Source organism: Aphanomyces invadans (genome assembly GCF_000520115.1).
Source record: "Aphanomyces invadans strain NJM9701 unplaced genomic scaffold supercont1.6, whole genome shotgun sequence".
NCBI lineage: Eukaryota > Oomycota > Saprolegniomycetes > Saprolegniales > Verrucalvaceae > Aphanomyces > Aphanomyces invadans.
The window spans coordinates 1,418,006-1,436,783 of record NW_008580151.1 but is presented as its reverse complement, the minus strand read 5'-3'; the positions used below and the strand labels follow the sequence as shown (position 1 = coordinate 1,436,783).

Genomic DNA, 18,778 nt, shown 5'->3' with positions numbered 1-18,778 from the left:
CAACCCCAAGGTTCATGGAATACTCTTGCTTGGTAACGAGCGTTAGTGAGTCATGTATCCTCGCAGATCTCTCGATCGCACAACATTATACGCAGGTGGAGTTTCTTTTAAAGTGCAGGTCGTGGCATCTCACTCGAGATCGTCGAAGTTTTCCAACGGATGTGCAGCGAAAGACTAGCCGTCAGTATGTTGTCGGCGTTCTTCCGACGTCAAACGTTGGTGGGGCTTGATGGCGCTTGACCAGCCATCACATTTTGCCCAAGTTCTCCTTGCGAGGACAAGATGCGCTGAAGTACGCATGCATCACGACCAAGGACCCGCCGGAATTTGTATTATTGATGGGCTGGCAGAAATATCGAATTTCACAGGTTGAAGCAAATGCCCACTGGTTCACCCAATCATATCGCAGGGTTCATGGATGTGCACAGGCGGTGGATTGCATTCGGAATCCAACCATGTCGTGCGCACCACAGAGCGCCGTGGTGTTCTCGCTGGGCCTGTTGACAGGAACGGGCACGACCTTGTACGTGAGAAGCTTCTCTACGACGAGTCCATGCTTGGACGCTCACCGCCTTGTGTAGGATGTCCAAGGTTATGTACGACATTGACGCAGTTGGCTTGAATGGCGAAACGCGAAAATTTGAGAAGCCCATCTTTCAAACGCTGCTCATGTTTGCCGCAATGATTTTTGCCTTGCCCATTCAGTGGGCATATCATTGGCACCTAGAACGCAAATGGCATGCGAATGGTGGCAAATCCAGCGGATGTACGTTGCACCTCGCGATTGTACTGTGGATTCAGCACCAATTCTCACCGTCACTGGAATAGTCAAACGCCCCGCGCGCATCCCCATTCGAACATATTTTATCTTGGCGCTCCCTGCTGCTTTTGACCTGCTCGGAACGTACTTGGCCAACCTCGGGCTTCTGTATGTGACCGTGAGCGTGTTCCAACTGATGAAGTGCACTGTGATCATCTTTGTCGCGCTGCTGAAGGTTATGGTACTCGGCGAGCATTTGAAAGCGTACATGTGGATTGGCATTGGCTTCAACACGGTGGCCGCCCTCATGGTCGGTTTTTCCAGCTTTCAAGACACGGAGGAACAACTAAACAACAACGACAACCCGGGCATTGGGATTGTCATGATCGTGCTCAGTTGCTTTGTGCAATCGGCACAGTACGTGTTTGAAGAAAAACTGATGGGCGACGGCATAGATACGGCGCCGCCCTTGATCGTTGTTGGGATGGAAGGGTTTTGGGGCTTGCTCATGACATTGCTCCTTGTGTACCCTATCGCGTACTTTGTGCCTGGGAGCGACCTTGGCTCGTACGAGCGCATTGACGACGCATGGTTCATGCTTGCCAACAACCAAACAGCGCAGATTGCCGCCGCGATATTCCTCGTCGTCATCTTGGGCTACAACGTGTTTGCTGTGTTTGTGACGTTTTTGCTCAACTCGATCTGGCATGCCATCTTGGACAACTTCCGCCCCATCACGGTGTGGGCGACCGACTTAAGTTTGTTTTACATCTTCACTCCCAAGACGTTTGGCGAAGCGTGGACCCCATGGAGCTACTTGGAATTGGCCGGCATGTTCACGTTGTTGGTTGGGACCGCCATCTACAACGGCACGCTTCCGCTGCCAGGGCACAAGTACGAAGAAGTGCAGGCCGACCCGGACACCCCCATTCGAACGCCGCTCGCCATGGCGAGTTCGTCGCTGTCGCGCAGCCCGCTCCTCACCCGAAATGCCATCAAGGCCGCGGAAGTCGCTGGGCGAACGCCCAATCCCGCCGATCGCGAACGCGTGCGCAAAGAGTACATGACGGAATACCAAGGACGAGACGAAAAGGAGTCTAACAGCGCTCGCCGACGCCTTGACCCGGCAGGGCACAACTATGGATCCATGGAAACGTAAATAGAAATCGAACATACTTTTGTCCCGTGAAAGTGTATCGAATCGAGGAGAATTGACAAGAACTTGATCTGCCCAACACGATTCCACCTTTTACTCGCTAGGACTTGGTGTCCACCGACTTGATGTTTGATGTTTGTGGAGATGCCTGCCATGTTGATTGATGATCCTGCGCGAGGGGCACACGGGGAGAGGGAAATGCGATCCACACCGCGCTGTCTGCGCCAGACAATCGAAATGTGTTGGTTAGAGGAACGTTAGATTCAGCTCTTTCAACTCGAATGTGAAGGGGTCTCAAGCGGCCCTGGAATCCAACATGATCATCCCAACCAACCTGTATTCCGAAACAAGTTCCTGGCCGTTCTACATCCTGAAGCGAGGGCGGCTTCAGGTTGAAGTTGCCAGCCGTAGGCATGTCGCCGACCAGGTCCTGGTCTTGAGGACACATGGCACGTCTTAGGAAGTTTGTATTATGAAGAACCTCTCCATTGTATCGCGCCGACGCTACATGACGCGCGACGGGAGGCGTTTCGCGGCTGTCCCATTGACCTTGACTGGCCGTGGCGTGTGCTGTCGTTGAAATATGGAACGCCGATCAAAGATATTGCGACCTTCGATTTTCCCCCCCGTTCGTTTCATCAAGTTGTACTTCAAGGCGCCAATTTATTTTATTTGATGGGGCCCCCCACTGCGATTGTTGGCGGGACGCAATTCCATGTCATGGAGCGCAGTAATAAAACGTCCATGTGTCAAGCACGAACTTCGCATGGCTTCACACACAATACCGCTTGCGACACGTGGCGACGCTGCCTCGACGCAGTGTGCAACCAAATCCAAACTCAAGGGGCTGCCCACGCCGGGAGGGTGCCATCATTGGGCCGTCCTATCCGGACGAGAGACCTAGCCGGTCACCACACCTAGTCCCCGTTTGTCTAGACGGCATTCTACCGTGGGCTAGAATGATGGGAGCGGTCGAAATGACGTTTTAGTGCGTTTTAAACTGTCGCTTCCACATCGTGTTGATCCCAAGTGGAAATTCTCGAATCCCGAGGGTATACTGAAACTTCGATAGGTAGAGCACCACCCGATTTCGAGTTCCGATTCGGGCCTGTCCCGTAATACAGTGGGAATTCGCTGATTGGATAGAATTCGTCCTGGAAATTCAGGGAAATCATTTGATTGGAAACATGTTTCACTTCAGTCCAATCACAACGCGCAAGACAATGCAATGCACCTTCGTCACACATTCTGGGGTGTGGCGAAGTTCGCAGTTGCTGCCGCAAGTGTTGAACACCACGTCAAGTTGAAAGTTCCAGCCGCGCGCTGTCCCTGCGACGATGTCGACGAGCATCGCCACGTCGTTGGCCTTCATCCCCAGCGGTTCGACTCGCGCTGCATGCACACGGCCGTCCCTTGCGTTAGAGAATGCATACGACCAACTAAGAATTGTTGCACATATGCCCCCAGAATACCGTAGCGACACGTCGTGCAATTCGAATCTCGGGGGGGGGGGGCCTACCTTGGAGCTCCGCACCAACAATAAAAAGAACGATAGGCACTTAGTATCAGAGACGAAATAATATAAATATTTCTTGGAGGGAGATTTTATATCTAGTTTAAGAGAGACTTGACCCACGCACATACGTTATATCTTGACTACTATGGCAGGGCTCCCATATTTCCATTTCGAACCCGAAGTCACTGCATCAAGCTGCAAGTGACTACCTTCGACAAGAGCGCTCCGCCAAGCTTCCTTGTCACCCCTACGTGTATCGTCCCCTACACGTGCGGATTCTCCTTGTGTTGTACCTACCTGCGTGTGCCTCTCGAGCTCAACAACCGTCGCGTCCACGTTCTTCAGTGACGGTCGCACCCAGTCCCAGAACCATCTCGAAGGAAACGACCGGATTCACCCCACACAAGGCAGGAAATATGATGCTCGGTATGTATGCAGAGGACCCACTGGCGAAGAAACAAAGCCACCACGCACACACGGCGCATGCCCAGGCGGCCAAGAATATGCTTGGTGCAGATTCGGCGATCGCGGACGTGTTGGATGGCGATATGAACTGGTTCACCGACGGCGGCATAATTCGAATGGAGGAGTTTGGGAACGATATCGATTGGGTTCATGAAGAACTCGACCAGTCGTTGCATCTGCAATGCACCCACGGCGACAGCGAAGACTTATTTGCCCGCGAATTTTCACCGTATGCACCTCCTGCAACAGCGATTGCATTAGAGCCGACATCTCACCACCATCCCACAGCTTCAGGTACTTGTTTGTACTTGGATCCTCTGTATGCGATGAAAATGACTTCTGTAGATGGAATCTCTATGGCAAGTGACTTGCGCGCATGTGATGCGACCGAGAAGCTTCTTATGAGTTTTGACACGATGAGCTACACAACGCCGTCACCGGTGTCGTCCCCTCGTCACCGAGAGCGCAATGACGTGTTGGGTGATGATTTGGACGATGAAATGGAAGATGATGAAGACGACGAAGACGATGAGAACGAGATGGATGCTACTTCGGAGGCAATGATGAACACGGCATCGTCGCCAGTTGTATCGGACTTGGAATCGCATATTCACGGCCTGATGTTGATGCCTCCAGTGAAGTCGCTGAGTACGACGTCTCCGTCGAAGCCGTCGGACAAAGTGATCGCGACGTCGGGAACGGGTGTACCCCAAGATAGCAAGTTCAAGAAGCTGTTTGAACCGATTGTGCATCAGCGCACGATTGGTGCGTACACGCCGACCGCACGAAAACTGCGCTTGGAAAAATTTCACGAGAAGCGAAAGAAGCGCATTTGGAAGAAGAGCATCAAGTACGACTGTCGAAAGAAGCTTGCCGACGACCGACCACGCATCAAGGGCCGCTTTGTGCGCGTTTTGGAGAACTTAGGATTGAAATCGGAGGACGAAGCAAAGATGCTGCTACAGCTTGAAGAAGGCGAAGTGGACCCCCAGTCTGTCATGGGATCTGCCTCCGCGACTGTGTCAAGTGCGGCGCCTCTCGTGTCAATTCCCCTCGCCACAACCATGCCTGGTGGCGGCAATGTGGTCCCCACGGCAATTGTGATCGGACCTTCGAGTAGTGAAGTGACGCCGCCTCAAGGAAATAGTCCGCTGGCAGCCGCCGCGACGTCGACATTGAGCCCCACCGTGAACCATTCGATCCACTTCGGCAGCTTTGGGACGTTTCCGTCCCCCGTCGTGATGGTCAAACTCGAACCGTCGACGGCCACTGCGTTTCCTCTCGTCGGCCGCGCCATTATGGGTTGACATGCCGCCACCGCTATTAGTCGTACCATAGGAACAAACAAAAAACACAGACACCACATTGCGTGGGGCATAAGTAACATATACAGACACGGCATCCAACCACCACCTCCTCCATTGACACGACCGACTTGGTTCTATCGCAACTGTATTTCGAGTGCGCGCAATGGCGGCTTCATTTCACGGATCACGCCGGCTAATGCCGTCACAAAACGCTCTGCTTCGTGCTGCAGTGCCCAGTCTGTAGGAAACAATTGGAGAACTGTCGCCGAAATATGCATGGCGTCCTCCATGAAGAGCTGGAGCATGCGGTATCGCCGCTGTGCGCACTTGACACGGAGGCGGGTAACGTCCATGAGCTACACGAGGGGGCATCGTTGTGAGGTTCGGTTTTACATGATGTGGCAAAGCATACCTGGTCAGAATTTGGATCATTCACAAGCATGTTGACAAATGTTCGTCCAAATGGCTCAATGCCGGACGCGCGATGAATTGCTTCGAGGAGCATATCATTGAAGGCGGCGAGAGGCTGAGGACCATCAGGTCTCTCCGGCATCATAGAGGGCAATCGGGCGAGGTCATCAGGTAAAAGTTGTGGGCGGCGATCGGAGGGCCGCATCTGGTGCTCGAAGTGGCGCTGTCGGTCGTGATGTCTCGAGTCCTGTCGAGGGACAGGCATCGCATCCTGAATTGGAAGGGGCTGTCGGATGCCTTGATGGTAGGGAACGAGCCGGTGGCCATTGACATGTCGTGGAGGCGGATTGCAGCATAACCATACGTCATCATTCGGGACTTTTCGACGGCCGCAGTCCGGTGGAGGTCTGTCTCTATCACATTGCCGAGGTGGAAGCTGCGGACGCGACTGGGGGGTGAACTGTTGTGGCAGCCGTTCGCGGCGAAGGGGGGTACTACCAGGCACGGCACCTGCCATGGAAGGCAATGAACGATTCCAGTTCGTGTTGTGGAGACGCGCAGAGTCCCATAAAGCGGAATCGATACTAGCACGCCGCGGCTCAGACACGTGCGACATGGATTGAGTATGCCGCAGCTGTGTATGGTGCTGTTGATGATGCTGAGGGGTGACTGGAGTTGCGACAGCCGAAGTGTGGGAGGACGACGGCCGATCGCGAAACAGGATAGGAGCCACCTTGGGCCACGACGATTCTGGTTCAGCATGCTGCCATCGAACGTCCGGGGCACATTGCCGCACTACTTGGTGCGGCAGGGACGGAGTTGAGGGTGCAGAAGGAACATGATAGCGGCGTTGGACATGATGTGGCAGCTGAAAGGATGGACGGGACACATCGTCGTATGATTCGGTCAAGTCGAGGACATCTACTGGGCGATGTGGACATGGCACGCGAGGAGCCAACGAAGAAGCATGACGTGCATAAACTCTTGGGAGCGGCGGCATTTTGGGAAGAGACTCGATACGAGCATACTTATGAGGAGGTTCTGGCGAAGTCGACATGACCGGGGAAGCAATCTTTCGTCGCCGGACGGGCTGTCGGGGGGGGTTCGTGTCGGTGAGTGTGGAAGCCGAGAGTGATACAGGTTTGGTGGAAGGGTTGACTTCGTTGCATTTACTGGGGGTCACTGAGAGGTGTTGAGGCGGCGATGGTTGCGATTCTGACGGCTCGTTCTGTGTATCAGGATTGACTGGGGAGGCAGGATGCAGGAGCGGCAGCAGGACGTCCTGCGTCAGATCTTCTGAGTCGCCATCGTCGTACAACACGTGAAATTGTTCACCATATTCGAGAGATTCCCAACGACTTGTGACCTTGCCATCGAACCAGCCAAATCCGTCAAAGAACTTGCGGAGTCTCCTTCCCAACAAGTCGCTCGGGATTGAAGTTGGGGAGCCTGCCTTGCTTGGCATTGATGTACTGTCTTCTGGTTTTGTGTCAACGGTAAGCTCTGAAGTTTTTGCTTCGGTAGCTCCTTCGGCGGCACGTGGATTCCCCGTCGACGGCCTTTCGGTCGTCGTGGTAACTGGGGAGTTTGCACAAGGCCCTTCAAGTGATGAGGAGCTATATTTCCCGTACGACTTGGGCACAAAGTCTTCCACCTTCATCTCCACCCCTCCAGGTGCAACGTGAAGTGGAAGCACCGATCTTGACATACGTTTTTGGTGGACCCTGTTGGCGGCATCGACCAAGTTATGACGGATGGGGGACTCCTCTTGAGCATACATGCGCATCGTGCTTCGATGTTCCATGGACGGACAGAGACTGCGCAGCTGTCGGCGCGACTACGCGATGGATTCCCTCCCACGGGTCGGACTTCGCCGCCTAGCACAATATGAACGTGGTACCCAAAGTTTAGGTCTCCGCATAATCCTACGGATAATTCCGGAGGAATTCCGTAGGTAGGTTGAACTCAAAAACACAAACACGCTCAAACTATGCATCATGTGATGCATCAGAAATCTCCATTATCCGGTGTTTTCATACAAAAGATAGAGTCGACGAAAACAGGTTCACAGCTGGCCGGATAAAAATTTGAACTTTTCCGTCGTGGTGTTCCAACCTGCTAGAAAACCTCTCTTGCAGTTTCAATGCAATTTGTATGCGTTCGTGGGTGTCCAGTTTGTAATGGCCGCACTATTGCCACTTTAGGATTCTGTCCAATGCGCGGCTGCAACGTCGCATGCTTCTGGTGCAGCCTTCGACCGGCTTGAGAAGCGCGACATGAACAATCGACGAAATAGAGGGCAGATACCTCCTCACAGTCGCGACCTGAGCTGCTGTCGTTCAGCCGTTGTCGATGCAAGTCGATCAAGCCCCACGACGTCCGTCAAAAGTGGTAACGGCCACCGTTACAAATGGACAGTTGAGATGTGTGAAATACGATCCGGTGTCAAGCGTGTGCTACGTTGATATTCGCCGCTTGAAAATGGCATGCACCTCAACGGCAAGGTCGTCGACCGCAGCTTGAGCGGCAGGGACGAGGTCGGGGTAGATGAGGAAGCCGTGGGTAAGACCCGTGACGACTTTCAGCGACGCTTCGACTTGGAGGTTGTTGAGACGGGTGTAAAAGTCCACACTGTCGTCCAGGAGCGGATCCATGTCGCCGACGAGGAGGGCTGTCGGGGGGAAGTGCCGAAGTAAGCTGTCGTCGGCCAGACCCACGGCGACAAGTGGGTCGTACGTATTGTTCTTGTAGTGATCGCCGTTGAGCGGGTAATACGAGTTCAGTGCCAATTCCAAGATTCCTCTAGGTAGCACGGGGTCGCTTTGGTGGAGAAATCGAGACGGCGACGGCGAAAAGTTGCAAGTGAGCGCGGGATGGACCAGCACCAGGCCATCGGGCAGTGCAATCCTTTCCTGGACAGCCTTTAGGCACACAGCTGCCGCGAGGTTCCCGCCTGTGTGCCATGTGCAGTTGTGAAGGTCTCAACAAGTTGATACGATGCACGTCACCAGCACTCTCGCCAAACATGGCAATCGAGGACGGATGGAAGCCGAGTCCGCCTTGTAACAGCCACTTGTACACTGTGAAGCACTGGTTCAGGGGCACGGGGTACTGGGCTTCTGGAGTTCGTGTGTAGTCGACATACACGATGACGGCACCCAACTCCACGGCCCACGCACTCAGGTTGACTATATCTTTGGCCCAAAACCGCCCGAAGAAGCCACCACCGTGGATGTAAATCAACACGGGAGTCGCTGTCGGCATGCCAATGCCCTTCATTTTGTCTGAGCATCGCACCGACGCATGTGCCCACGACCCTTGCTTGACGCTTGCAATTGGCCGACAGCTGAAAATGCGCACGCCAATGTCAGTGGGCTGCCGTCGATAGGATCCCGCAGACCGTCCAGACTCGTCCACGAAGATTTCCGTGCGAACGGGGAGCGACGGCGACTGGAGTTCGGCCACTCTGATCGCGAGCCACGACTCTCCAAAGAAATTCCATGCCATTCGAATGACAGAAATATCGGGTTTGTCCATGCATACACGGGTCGCAAGCGCTGATGCTTTGTGGTGACGGACGATGTAGTACGGAAGCAACAACCCGAGGAGGTAAGGACCGAGGGTGGGGAACCACGATGGCCCCAACAGCCAATGCGCCGTCGCACTGGACGCACACATGGCATGCCCACCCGCCTTGAAGAGTTTCATGCCCACGGGCTCATGAGATGTGTCGTAGTACTCAGCCGGAAGAGGCACTCGTTCAACCAGGAGCGACGTGGCGGACTTGAGGTTTTCGTTGATGTCGGCTTCGACAGGCGAGTCAATAAGGAGTCGCCGCGACGCCGAACGAGCGAGGCGAGTGCGATCCAACACGTGTTCACAGAGGAGAAAGAGCCGCAGCGTCAGCGACACCCGAGCGTGATGCACTTTGATCTTGCGGAGTTTGGAAAATCTAAAGGCTCGTCTGAGGATATGATCGGGTAGACGAGAAACGAGGATACCGATACGAAAAGCGCCAGAGGTAGTCGTAGCAGACCAACACGAAAATCGAGTACTGGATCTGCTTGATGGACGGACGAAAGAGACTAAAGATTGCTCGGATTGACAAGTGTTTGGCGTATCGCTTGTGTGCCACAAACACAGCAAGGGCCAAGAGCGTAAACGGTGTAAAGGACCACCGATTTTCCCAGAACGGGTCGTAGTTTTGAGAGAGGCTGAGCAGCACTTGCTTGGTGTCTGTCATCGACACAATGACTTGACGAAGCAAGGATGCGACACCGCCGGCAAGAATCGTGTGCCGACGCTCCGTCGGAATCAATGGAATGATGTCTTTCAGTGCTTGCTTGTTGCGGTAGTCGATTTGCGGATCTCGAATGATCTCGTCTTTGATGAAGCTGAACAAGACACGCTCAAAACAACCCACCGTCAACGAGAGATGTCGCAATTCGCGGCCGACGCGGCTATACGTGTGATCCTTGATGATGCGGCGAAGGATCTACACAAAGAGCACCCCGAACGGTGTGTTGTATCTTGATATTGCGACTTTTTCAATGACGTACCTGAATCGTTGACAAGATGGCAGTGGACGTTTGCACGAGAAGTTCAACGTCGTCTCCATGCCCCGTGACGGAAGTTGAGCCTGCTGCATTGTGGAGCGTCGTGTCTGTCTGCACAATCTGCCCCATCAAGAGCACTGTGCTCTTGGACTTGCTCATGGAGTTCGGCTCACCGTTCGCAGGCATCGCACCGCTGACGCTCCTGGTCACGTTGAAGAATTGCAAATCTTCCACAATTGGATCCACCAACATGCGATTCGTCAACGCCACATTGATCGCACCTAAAGAACTCACTCAATAAAGTGCGATTTTTCTCTTCCGCTTCGCCATGTTGCAGAATCGCAACCACAATGGCAGTCGATCTCCTCGCCACAGGACCCATTCCCGCGCAACAACTGTGGCTTATGTGCACCTTCATCTGCCTTTTCTGAACCTGTAGCCACACGCAAGACAATAACGCCACCAAGGGCCGCAACTGAATGCATCGCGCTGGGTGCAGAGTTGACATGCCTGCCATGGGTGCACTTGGTAGCACATCGCTCTCGTATTGAAGCCACACCAAGGTCGCTCAGGCTCACGAAATGTCTCCAGAACATTGGTGGGGTGTACTTTGAGCACCTCTGCATCGCTATACAGGGTCAACAGCGCGATTGACGGGAGCTGTGCCAACAGTATTGAGATGTCAGTTGTCGCACTACTGTAACCAAACACAAGTTGGCAAGACTGCCAAAGACGGTAGCTATTTCTTGGATTTACCTCCCTTCTTCTTGCCTTGGGCTGAACTCGGCTTCTTGTCCTCCAAATCCCATTCTTCAATCAACCGACGGGCAGCTTCGGCCGCTGCAACCGCTGCACTAGCTTCTTTCGTCGAGGCCTCAAAGATTGCGATCTTCTTTGTGATGTATGTGGCTAAATCGTTGGGAATGGGAAACGAAAGATGGTACTGGGCCACGAGCCATGTCTGCGTGTCGCTGCTAAAGACGAGGGTTCCTGACCCTCGCGACGTCGCCACGAATTGCTCGCTCTCAACCAGCTCGTCAAACACACAAAACAACGGGTTCCTTTCGTCGGGGTAATACGTCAACTTTCGTGACCCTGATATCGGTCGAAACACCCACCCGTGACCAGCCTTGAAATGCGGCAAGCTCCAGTCGAAGAAGTCGTTGACGTGCCAATTCTCCGTCGCGTCAGTGCCGAGAAATCGGCCTTCACGGTGAAAGCACCCAAAGTAAAGCTGAAGGCTTGCTTCAGCGGCACCCTGGTGGAACGCGTCCAAGAGCGCGTCGACGGTGGTGTACGTGCCCTTGCCGATGCATGCTTGCTTGGACATGCTTCCAACCGAATGAATTGATGGATGACATGGCGAAAACGTATCATGTAGAATTGCCAGTCAAAGTTGACGTTTATGCCTGTTTGCATTTTCTACCCAATCAAACCTTGAGGATTTCAATAAATTTCGCTGAAAAGGTTCACATTTCAATCAAATAATCGTGACCAAATGTCGGCTGAATGTGCAACGCCAGGGATTGGTGCATAGTGTGGTGACTTAGCGTCTTCGACAATGACGAAGGAAGGGACGACTGACATGACGGCGATCTCTGTCGGAACCATCGCGGCGGTGCTACTGGTCTTTTTCATTCTCCGCTCCAAAAGTACCTCTGCCTTAAACAACATCAAGGAGCCCGCACCAAAGCCCGAGTACTTGTCTCGCGAACTGAAAAAGTACACTCGCGCCGAGGTTGCCAAGCACAATTCCGAGAAGGACGCGTGGATCATCGTGAAGAACAAGGTGTATGACATCTCCGAGTATGTGGAAGATCATCCGGGTGGACTGGCCATCCTGAACGATGTCGGTGACGATGCGACGGTGGTAAGTGGATGATCCAATTTGTTGGCGAAGTGAGCAAGTGACAATCCTAACGCACGGGTAGGGCTTTTACGGCCCTCAGCATCCCCCGACAGTCGCGGAACACATCGAAGAGTACCGCATCGGAGATCTCGTGGATTAGACGCTGCTGGTCATACGCTGAAACTGCTCAAGTGGGCGAAGCTGAAGCCGTGAACTTGAATCATCTTTCCCTGTTTGAGGCAGCGAAAACGCACTTCGAGCTGTTCTTTTCGTGAGCGCAATGGTGGTTTCAATAGACTAGTGTGTTGTCTCGTTCGTATCGTGTCCCGGTGATGGAGTGTGCGTGCGACCAACCCATGACAGCACGGTCGCACGTCTTCTCATAGCCACCTCCGTGCGACGACTCTCTCGATGGCCATGCATAGCATCCGACATCCATGTCGTGCCCTTAACTCTAAATGCATTCGTCCTGAAGAACAACACCATGACGGCTGTGATCTCTCGCATGATGCACAGAGTACAACACTTGCCTTCATGTACTTGTTTATGAAGCTTTCTCCAGTGCGTTTTCCATGTGCACTACATCAGCGCCGGGTATGCAAATGATGGAGCGCTCGGACGAATACGCATGATTCACGCTTCTCGATGGCGCCGTTGCGGTTGACTTTGGCACTTTTTTTTCGTTCCGTTTTTGGACTTTTTTTGACGGTCGGGCCACGCAATCTGATTGGGCGGACAGCGCGATGGCGTATGGCGGCGTCGGATGGGCCTCGACGGATGGAAGGCTGTGGTGGCCAGTATACCTGTGCGACCCGCATATGCTGGCAGACGAGTTGCATATATTAGGTGACGAGCATGGCCACGTGGTCAACGGCCTCACTTGTGCGCGTAGGCAAGACCCACCACCGTGCAGTCCAAGCGCACAAGAAGAAGCACACTCCTGTGGTGTACTACCTTGGAACCTATGAGTTGTATGGGATTGTGCGTTCTTGGCGCAGCCATGTGTATGATGAAAATGCTGTCGTAGCGAGGCGGGCAAGGCACAAATTAAGGAATGGTTCTGCCCAGAGTTCGACCACTTCGCACAAGAACCATCGTTGCCAGAGCGAGCACGAGATGACTGGTGTCGCGCTCTCGCAGAAGCTCAGGTGCGATGAGTACCTCGCGCATGCATTGTACTGATTGAGATCATCTTAGAGAATTCGAGTCAATGGCGTGGTGCCATACCTGCTGCCCTCCGACTTAAATAAGCGGCTGTCGCAACCGCGTCGAACATGCCCTGCGACAGAGGGGTCAATTATTTGGATTTATACCCGAGGATTTCCGTGGAGACCATGCTTCGTCCTCGATCCCATGTGCTTGACCTTTACCGGAGGTGCATGCCATGTGTTCATACATCCGCCATTTGACCGAAATCCCAACCAGGCCACGAACACTTTCATCAATTTGTGCGGCTCGCTCAAAAGGAACCCGACACGTACATGCTGCTGTATTTCTTTGGCAACGACAAAGTGTACGCAGGTGACCTGTACAAGTCGTTCTTAACAGCGGTTGTATATCCAGGCAACTACGCAACAGAAGTCGAGCGGAAATGAAAGCGTGGGAATGCCCTGAGCACGATGGGTTTCTTCGAGGCATTCCGCGAACTGCACAGAGCCGCGGCGAATTACTTGTAGCTGTTCAATCTGCAAAGGTACATGCGGACCATTCCAACTTGCCCTGACATTGGTACATGAACTCCAGCAATTTTTGCAAGCGGGGTGTGACCTCAACACCCTTGTTCTTCCAGGGATCACTATCCATCGACAACCGCTGCCAAGACCCCCGTGTCCTCCCCTTACTTCCGACGGTAGCGTGTACAGAGGGCTCAAGCATCTATTGTGAATGTGGTGCATCTAGTGGTTCCCCCCAGTCCCCTGTCTAAGAAACCAAAAACCAGCAAGTCATTGCAACGTCAACAAAGCGCGCTCGATGCCATGACTCTCGTAACCAAGTCAAGCCCTTCTCCACGCTCCTCCAACGGCATCATGAAGATACTTACTTACCCTTGCGGTATGGCGTGGGCCAAGTTACCAACGATGTGGACCCCAATCATCATGTGCCAGCCCGACGAATGGCGCGACGAACGAGGTGCAGTATGATCCAGTCTGAGTCGGTCGCCTCACAGCACTTCTATGTGTGGCAGCACGGGGACACGGGAAACGATACAATGACGATGCGTATTTTTTTGCAACCCGCTCCATGTACGTATTGGTGCGTCGCTCGCGCAGGAGGATGAAATGGGAGTTGCGGTAGTCGTAAATGGCGAGGCCGTGTAAAGCCGTGGAGGACGCCCAAGAATGGAGCATTCGCCGCAGTGTTGACAAATGTCGGGTTGCATGACGTTTACGTCGAGGCAATGGTTCGAATTTATTGCGACGCTGACGTCTCTTATCGTATAAATACTTGATTTATAGGAGTATTTCGCCCAGTACGAAAAACTAGAGGTAAAAATCCGGTGGAACCCAGTGGAATGACGTGGTCGATAGCGAGTTTTAGCCGTGCATCAATCGATTCGGGCGTTGTGCCCGACTTGACCAACTTCTTCGCAATTCACATGGGTGCACCTGTCCAGACACACAACTTTCGAACTCAGGACCCCCCAGATATCTGCCATGTCATGCTTTTTCTTGGCACTTTTGATCACAGGAATTGTCGTAAATCGTCTTTTATTCAAGTACACACTGCGCTGCGGGAACGATTCGGTCGAGTGCACAAAGTCAACCCAAGACCGTATTTCATTATTCCATTCTTGAAAGCACCTTCTCATGCACTCGATCCCGTTCGTCGGTGATGTGCCTAGCCCAATGCATTTGACGTCAGTTACGGAGCGATATTGTCGCAGACGAACATCACTATACATCCCTGAGCTGTTGTATGCCTGTGTTCCGATTGGGAGTGTTCTTGCCGTCGAATGGTGGACTCCAATCTATTTTTTGTGTCCGTGATCAGTTCACACTTGGCAATGCATTCGGTATTCCTGTGCGACACTGTCCTGGTGGAGCGAAGGGCCCTGGTGACTGCCGATTCTTTACTATCCCGATAATATCGCAGGGAGTTGCACATTGTATAGGTACGGATACACCCAGAGCATGGAGCTTTAATTCGAGTGTGTCCGCACCAAACGATGTTTTCGATGACTGGTGTCGAGATTTAGCCGAAGCTAACGTAAGGACCGTTGCGTACAAGTCACCCCATTCCCATGTAGGGCAAGCCCAGAGGGATCCTCCACGAATTACCTCTTCTGTGGCTTTGGTGACGCTCTGATGTACAGGACAGTGGGTGCTTTCATACGGTTGACATTATTATCTTGTGCGCTTTGTAAGTCATTTGGCGCCAAATTTTGTGATTTCGTAAGAGCATGGATAATTCGTGCTTAAGATTTTATACCCAATAAATTCTTCACGTCCAGTATTGCGTCCATTGCATGCTGCACAAGTTCAATAGCGCTCTCAATACCATGGCCTGGTAGTGTTCAACTTTCTCCACATGATGGGGAGATCTTTGGACAAAATGGTAGATTGTCGCATGAATACTTTTGACACCCATTGTACGTTATCCCCATTGGCCCCTCCCTTGACGTCGTCACTTGCACCAGAAAACTATTCACTAGTGCTAAAGCAGCGATCAAACCATGGGGATGATCAGGTCGTGGAGTTCCCCGCATTCCGAATTGGCTCGTTCTCATGGCTGCAGCGGTGGACCAGGTGGTAAGGACTACCTTCTCCCCGTTCCTACCAAACACTTGTTTGGTTGAAAGCATTTATCACGACAGGGCGCAATGTGGCCAACATCATCTCCATACTGACATGAACATCAATCTAAACAATGCATATCCCTGACCTCCGTGCGTGGAGGTGACTACATCGCATCCATCCCTGCTTGTCACCGCGATGTCGCAGCAACAAACATCCCCCCCCGGTTGAGTGCGACCCAAGATTTTAGCTACCCGTTACGCTAAGGCCCAGATTCCACAAGGAAAGAGCAAAGGGATCAAGCAGGACCAGGATACTCCGATTGTGCGTTGGGATTGCAAGCCTTGATAGACGACGTCGAGGTGAAGTTGACATGGCGTGGAAAATCTCACTGCATATGTACAGGATTACATCACCATCTTTCGAATTAACTGGAGATGCTGATGCGTGGGCTGGTGCGAAGTGGGTCAGGGGCGCCAACGTTGGGCTGTCGACCGAGTCTGCCGTGGACAGTCAAATCCGAGAGCTTTGCCACCCACAAGACGACAACGCCAACGTGAATTCAAGCATGAAAACGGTGCGTTAGACTTGTAGGCGCTTGATCAATGCACCAAACTCCACAATTTGCCTGGCCAGGCGGGGACAAAGCGAGGAATGATAAATATTACCATGCCCATGCCGTCTTTCCAACTATTGAGTTTTTGTTCAGCGCAGGGGGGCCTTGCTTTTGAAATCACATATCCAATTTTCATCCCCACAGCGCTTTACTACATCTTAGGGGTCGGTGGCATGCAGAACTTTGCGACCCGCGCGATTTGATTCTCAAGCGTTGTATAGGCCTACACAGCTCTCGACGTTATAAATTCCATACCGACGAAGTATTTGCCAACGTACGGAAATCTTGCAAAACTCGGCGTAAAAGTCCTAAGCAGCAAACGCGCGACGTGCAACATGGTGTTCGACTACCACGTCGATTGATTGTACCTCGGCTTCAGCCACTGCAGCGCCGAACGTGTCTTGGTCCAGCGCGGTCTTCTGGCACATTGCTGTGCGGCTGGTTTGGTGAATTGCTGGTGCGTCGAGGCTCTTCCATGGGAGCATGGCGCTCAATTCAAACTGATGGGACCTACTGGCATGCATCAGATATCAATGGTCGTCGACCGCCGCCTATCACACCTCATCGTGTGGTAGCCAAACGAGTAAACGTCGCAGGTTAACTTGGGAGTGACCGACACTATTCAGTACATTATTCGATAGTGCACTTAAAGGTGGACGAACCGCACCGGGACCCCACAAGATTGGATTGCAAATGTACACTGGCCACCAGAGCTGGCCATGCACGTGTGCCCAGGCAACGCCGTTCTGGATGTACGTGGGCTTGGGCACCACGATTGGCTCAAACAAAGCAGTTGGTTCTGTCACCGATAAAAGATGTTGTGACTGCGGTGAGTTTCCTTCGGCAGCGTGAGTTTTCTTCCCTCGTAGTGCTTCTACGAAATAAACCGTCAGCCTGCTGCGCCATTTTTCCACTACAATCGTTTGAGCATCCACAGTATCGAACATACCATCAATGCGTATGCGCTTCGTGGCACTTGGGTTGAAGTAATTTCTTGTCGATTCGGGAATCATGCGTGCAGCACGATGTGGAGCAGCTGATTATGATTTTGTCACGATCCTCCAACCTATCCTAGCTTGTCCTACCTGGAGGTACGGGCGGTTTAATATCGTGCTGCATGTCTTCGCTGGGATTGTCACTCACAGCGCCGTCTTCTTCCGAGTTTTCGTCGTCGTGCGAAACAGCACTGTCCTTTGGTGTCACCGACCGAATTCCCGAGACATTGACCGTGAAATCGCTGTGGATGACGAGTTTCTTTTGGTTTTGCTTCGTTGCCAAGAACCCCTGCAGCATCCCATTAACCAAGATACGTGAAAATGGCATTAAACACGTACGTCGAGTCGTTGAAGGGCGATTTCCAGGTATTTCAATCCTCGTGATCCTTTCGGGACTCCCAGTAGCAGCTTGCTATGATCAGGGCATTTCCAAGGCAACATGCGAGCGTTGCCTCGCTTCCAGATTATTCTATGCGAATGGGCCAAGTTAGATCGAATGGACGCGACATGCACAGGATGTACTGTACAAGCGGCAGTCCCCAAATTGATACACCAAGTAATAGTTGCGAGGATTTCTCTGGGCGCGGGCAAGCTGCTCCTTGTTGTGTTTTGCTGCTCCGCCGTCAAACATTCGAAAACGATCAACACGTCAGCCTGGCAATTGTAGAACGTACACGAGGATTTCGCACTCAGATGGTTCGGATCGAAAAGGTAGGCTGGTGCCCATGGCTTGATTCCGTGACTGAGCCACACGAGTGACCCTGCGGCGATATCGGTAGGCCACTTTGGAGAAGGTTTGCGATTGTCCAGGTCAGATGGAGTCAAGAATGGCAGTGTTCCTTCTTCGAGAAAGACCTACGCTTACTGCATGAACATCCTCATATCCCAATGCTTTCACCACCTTCGCTTCTGCCATGGCTGCGTTGAATTGTGCAAGCGTGTTGGCATCACCCACATTAGCAAGTTCGTGGCAAAACTTGTCGTGCTCAGGGCACCGCCATTGTTTCACGTCACTTTTCGCACCAGACGCACTACTTGACCAGTTAGAACAGACACTACAGGAAGCTCTACATACAATTTGTAGGCGCCCAGGTGGTACAATAGGCGCGAATTGCATCTTCCTTCCAACTCCAAGGCTGGCTGATGCTCGTTGTCTACTCCCATCATCATGGTAAGCTCACACACACTACTGGCTGGCAGCACGTACTCAAGTAGTGCAGATTGTCGCGTCGAAAGTGCTCTATGCTGCACACATACACAGGCCACCACATTGTGTCCCTCCTAGCCCATCCCAGGCATGCAACATCTTCCATTTGTGATGATAACGCCATCACGGGCAAACAGGAATGGTGGAGTTTATTCGGATGGAACATCCGTACCCGAATACGTAGTACTACTAGTATATCGCAGGAG

At 52.6% G+C, this 18,778-nt stretch overlaps 8 protein-coding genes across 12 annotated transcripts; 4 read left to right on the top strand and 4 right to left on the bottom strand.

Annotated features, from left to right (window-relative positions):
• The first annotated feature begins 422 nt into the window (after nucleotides 1-422).
• On the top strand, nucleotides 423-2,019 carry H310_04080 (hypothetical protein). Its single transcript, XM_008868248.1, has 3 exons — nucleotides 423-523; nucleotides 582-766; nucleotides 829-2,019. The coding sequence occupies exons 1-3, from the start codon at nucleotides 456-458 to the stop codon at nucleotides 1,917-1,919; spliced, it is 1,344 nt and encodes a 447-aa protein (XP_008866470.1). The 5' UTR covers nucleotides 423-455; the 3' UTR covers nucleotides 1,920-2,019.
• A 1,567-nt stretch (nucleotides 2,020-3,586) lies between these two features.
• On the top strand, nucleotides 3,587-5,324 carry H310_04079 (hypothetical protein). Its single transcript, XM_008868247.1, has 2 exons — nucleotides 3,587-4,191; nucleotides 4,243-5,324. Exons 1-2 carry the CDS (start codon nucleotides 3,849-3,851, stop codon nucleotides 5,202-5,204), a joined length of 1,305 nt encoding a protein of 434 aa, XP_008866469.1. The 5' UTR covers nucleotides 3,587-3,848; the 3' UTR covers nucleotides 5,205-5,324.
• On the bottom strand, nucleotides 5,249-7,511 carry H310_04078. Of its 2 annotated transcripts, XM_008868245.1 has the most exons (3): nucleotides 6,951-7,511; nucleotides 5,617-6,897; nucleotides 5,249-5,560 (listed from the first exon to the last, which is right to left on the bottom strand). In XM_008868245.1, exons 1-3 carry the CDS (start codon nucleotides 6,987-6,989, stop codon nucleotides 5,339-5,341), a joined length of 1,542 nt encoding a protein of 513 aa, XP_008866467.1. In that variant the 5' UTR covers nucleotides 6,990-7,511; the 3' UTR covers nucleotides 5,249-5,338. The 2 variants fall into 2 exon arrangements, with proteins under 2 accessions (XP_008866467.1, XP_008866468.1); XM_008868246.1 differs by having other exon boundaries at nucleotides 5,617-7,511.
• A 107-nt stretch (nucleotides 7,512-7,618) lies between these two features.
• Nucleotides 7,619-10,434, bottom strand: H310_04077 (hypothetical protein). The gene is made up of 3 exons (XM_008868244.1): nucleotides 10,175-10,434; nucleotides 9,617-10,110; nucleotides 7,619-9,567 (listed from the first exon to the last, which is right to left on the bottom strand). Exons 1-3 carry the CDS (start codon nucleotides 10,421-10,423, stop codon nucleotides 8,418-8,420), a joined length of 1,893 nt encoding a protein of 630 aa, XP_008866466.1. The 5' UTR covers nucleotides 10,424-10,434; the 3' UTR covers nucleotides 7,619-8,417.
• Nucleotides 10,435-10,513: 79 nt separating this feature from the next.
• On the bottom strand, nucleotides 10,514-11,541 carry H310_04076 (hypothetical protein). The gene has a single exon (XM_008868243.1). It carries the CDS (start codon nucleotides 11,499-11,501, stop codon nucleotides 10,911-10,913), a length of 591 nt encoding a protein of 196 aa, XP_008866465.1. The 5' UTR covers nucleotides 11,502-11,541; the 3' UTR covers nucleotides 10,514-10,910.
• A 150-nt stretch (nucleotides 11,542-11,691) lies between these two features.
• On the top strand, nucleotides 11,692-12,502 carry H310_04075 (hypothetical protein). Its single transcript, XM_008868242.1, has 2 exons — nucleotides 11,692-12,041; nucleotides 12,103-12,502. The coding sequence occupies exons 1-2, from the start codon at nucleotides 11,733-11,735 to the stop codon at nucleotides 12,178-12,180; spliced, it is 387 nt and encodes a 128-aa protein (XP_008866464.1). The 5' UTR covers nucleotides 11,692-11,732; the 3' UTR covers nucleotides 12,181-12,502.
• A 212-nt stretch (nucleotides 12,503-12,714) lies between these two features.
• On the top strand, nucleotides 12,715-14,789 carry H310_04074 (hypothetical protein). Of its 3 annotated transcripts, XM_008868241.1 has the most exons (12): nucleotides 12,715-12,866; nucleotides 12,913-12,991; nucleotides 13,048-13,168; nucleotides 13,218-13,395; nucleotides 13,446-13,533; nucleotides 13,584-13,713; nucleotides 13,764-13,869; nucleotides 13,920-14,150; nucleotides 14,206-14,263; nucleotides 14,316-14,421; nucleotides 14,477-14,506; nucleotides 14,549-14,789. In XM_008868241.1, exons 1-12 carry the CDS (start codon nucleotides 12,764-12,766, stop codon nucleotides 14,594-14,596), a joined length of 1,278 nt encoding a protein of 425 aa, XP_008866463.1. In that variant the 5' UTR covers nucleotides 12,715-12,763; the 3' UTR covers nucleotides 14,597-14,789. The 3 variants fall into 3 exon arrangements, with proteins under 3 accessions (XP_008866463.1, XP_008866461.1, XP_008866462.1); XM_008868239.1 differs by having other exon boundaries at nucleotides 14,477-14,789; XM_008868240.1 differs by having other exon boundaries at nucleotides 14,316-14,506.
• A 1,545-nt stretch (nucleotides 14,790-16,334) lies between these two features.
• Nucleotides 16,335-18,701, bottom strand: H310_04073. Of its 2 annotated transcripts, XM_008868238.1 has the most exons (13): nucleotides 18,573-18,701; nucleotides 18,441-18,519; nucleotides 18,267-18,396; nucleotides 18,040-18,220; nucleotides 17,893-17,977; nucleotides 17,705-17,834; nucleotides 17,456-17,654; nucleotides 17,320-17,406; nucleotides 17,038-17,244; nucleotides 16,931-16,988; nucleotides 16,739-16,880; nucleotides 16,649-16,678; nucleotides 16,335-16,593 (listed from the first exon to the last, which is right to left on the bottom strand). In XM_008868238.1, exons 1-13 carry the CDS (start codon nucleotides 18,694-18,696, stop codon nucleotides 16,522-16,524), a joined length of 1,524 nt encoding a protein of 507 aa, XP_008866460.1. In that variant the 5' UTR covers nucleotides 18,697-18,701; the 3' UTR covers nucleotides 16,335-16,521. The 2 variants fall into 2 exon arrangements, with proteins under 2 accessions (XP_008866460.1, XP_008866459.1); XM_008868237.1 differs by having other exon boundaries at nucleotides 16,649-16,880.
• Between the last annotated feature and the right edge of the window lie 77 nt (nucleotides 18,702-18,778).

Excerpts from the sequence above, each read along its gene's own strand:
- H310_04080 (XM_008868248.1), top strand. The coding sequence starts at position 456 with ATGTCGTGCGCACCACAGAGCGCCGTGGTGTTCTCGCTGGGCCTGTTG. Across the intron at positions 524-581 it reads ACAGGAACGGGCACGACCTT|GATGTCCAAGGTTATGTACG; the intron begins GTACGTGAGAAG and ends CGCCTTGTGTAG. Across the intron at positions 767-828 it reads TGGTGGCAAATCCAGCGGAT|TCAAACGCCCCGCGCGCATC; the intron begins GTACGTTGCACC and ends TCACTGGAATAG.
- H310_04079 (XM_008868247.1), top strand. The coding sequence starts at position 3,849 with ATGATGCTCGGTATGTATGCAGAGGACCCACTGGCGAAGAAACAAAGC. Across the intron at positions 4,192-4,242 it reads CCACCATCCCACAGCTTCAG|ATGGAATCTCTATGGCAAGT; the intron begins GTACTTGTTTGT and ends TGACTTCTGTAG.
- H310_04078 (XM_008868246.1), bottom strand. The coding sequence starts at position 7,419 with ATGGAACATCGAAGCACGATGCGCATGTATGCTCAAGAGGAGTCCCCC. Across the intron at positions 5,561-5,616 it reads ATGATCCAAATTCTGACCAG|CTCATGGACGTTACCCGCCT; the intron begins GTATGCTTTGCC and ends CCCCTCGTGTAG.
- H310_04077 (XM_008868244.1), bottom strand. The coding sequence starts at position 10,423 with ATGTTGGTGGATCCAATTGTGGAAGATTTGCAATTCTTCAACGTGACC. Across the intron at positions 10,111-10,174 it reads CCATCTTGTCAACGATTCAG|ATCCTTCGCCGCATCATCAA; the intron begins GTACGTCATTGA and ends CTCTTTGTGTAG. Across the intron at positions 9,568-9,616 it reads CTCTGGCGCTTTTCGTATCG|ATTTTCCAAACTCCGCAAGA; the intron begins GTATCCTCGTTT and ends ACGAGCCTTTAG.
- H310_04076 (XM_008868243.1), bottom strand. The coding sequence starts at position 11,501 with ATGTCCAAGCAAGCATGCATCGGCAAGGGCACGTACACCACCGTCGAC.
- H310_04075 (XM_008868242.1), top strand. The coding sequence starts at position 11,733 with ATGACGAAGGAAGGGACGACTGACATGACGGCGATCTCTGTCGGAACC. Across the intron at positions 12,042-12,102 it reads TCGGTGACGATGCGACGGTG|GGCTTTTACGGCCCTCAGCA; the intron begins GTAAGTGGATGA and ends ACGCACGGGTAG.
- H310_04074 (XM_008868241.1), top strand. The coding sequence starts at position 12,764 with ATGGCGTATGGCGGCGTCGGATGGGCCTCGACGGATGGAAGGCTGTGG. Across the intron at positions 14,422-14,476 it reads ACGTTTACGTCGAGGCAATG|GAGTATTTCGCCCAGTACGA; the intron begins GTTCGAATTTAT and ends CTTGATTTATAG. Across the intron at positions 14,507-14,548 it reads CCCAGTACGAAAAACTAGAG|CGAGTTTTAGCCGTGCATCA; the intron begins GTAAAAATCCGG and ends CGTGGTCGATAG.
- H310_04073 (XM_008868238.1), bottom strand. The coding sequence starts at position 18,696 with ATGGCGTTATCATCACAAATGGAAGATGTTGCATGCCTGGGATGGGCT. Across the intron at positions 17,978-18,039 it reads TCTGAGTGCGAAATCCTCGT|CAAAACACAACAAGGAGCAG; the intron begins GTACGTTCTACA and ends ACGGCGGAGCAG. Across the intron at positions 17,655-17,704 it reads TCGCCCTTCAACGACTCGAC|GGGTTCTTGGCAACGAAGCA; the intron begins GTACGTGTTTAA and ends GGGATGCTGCAG.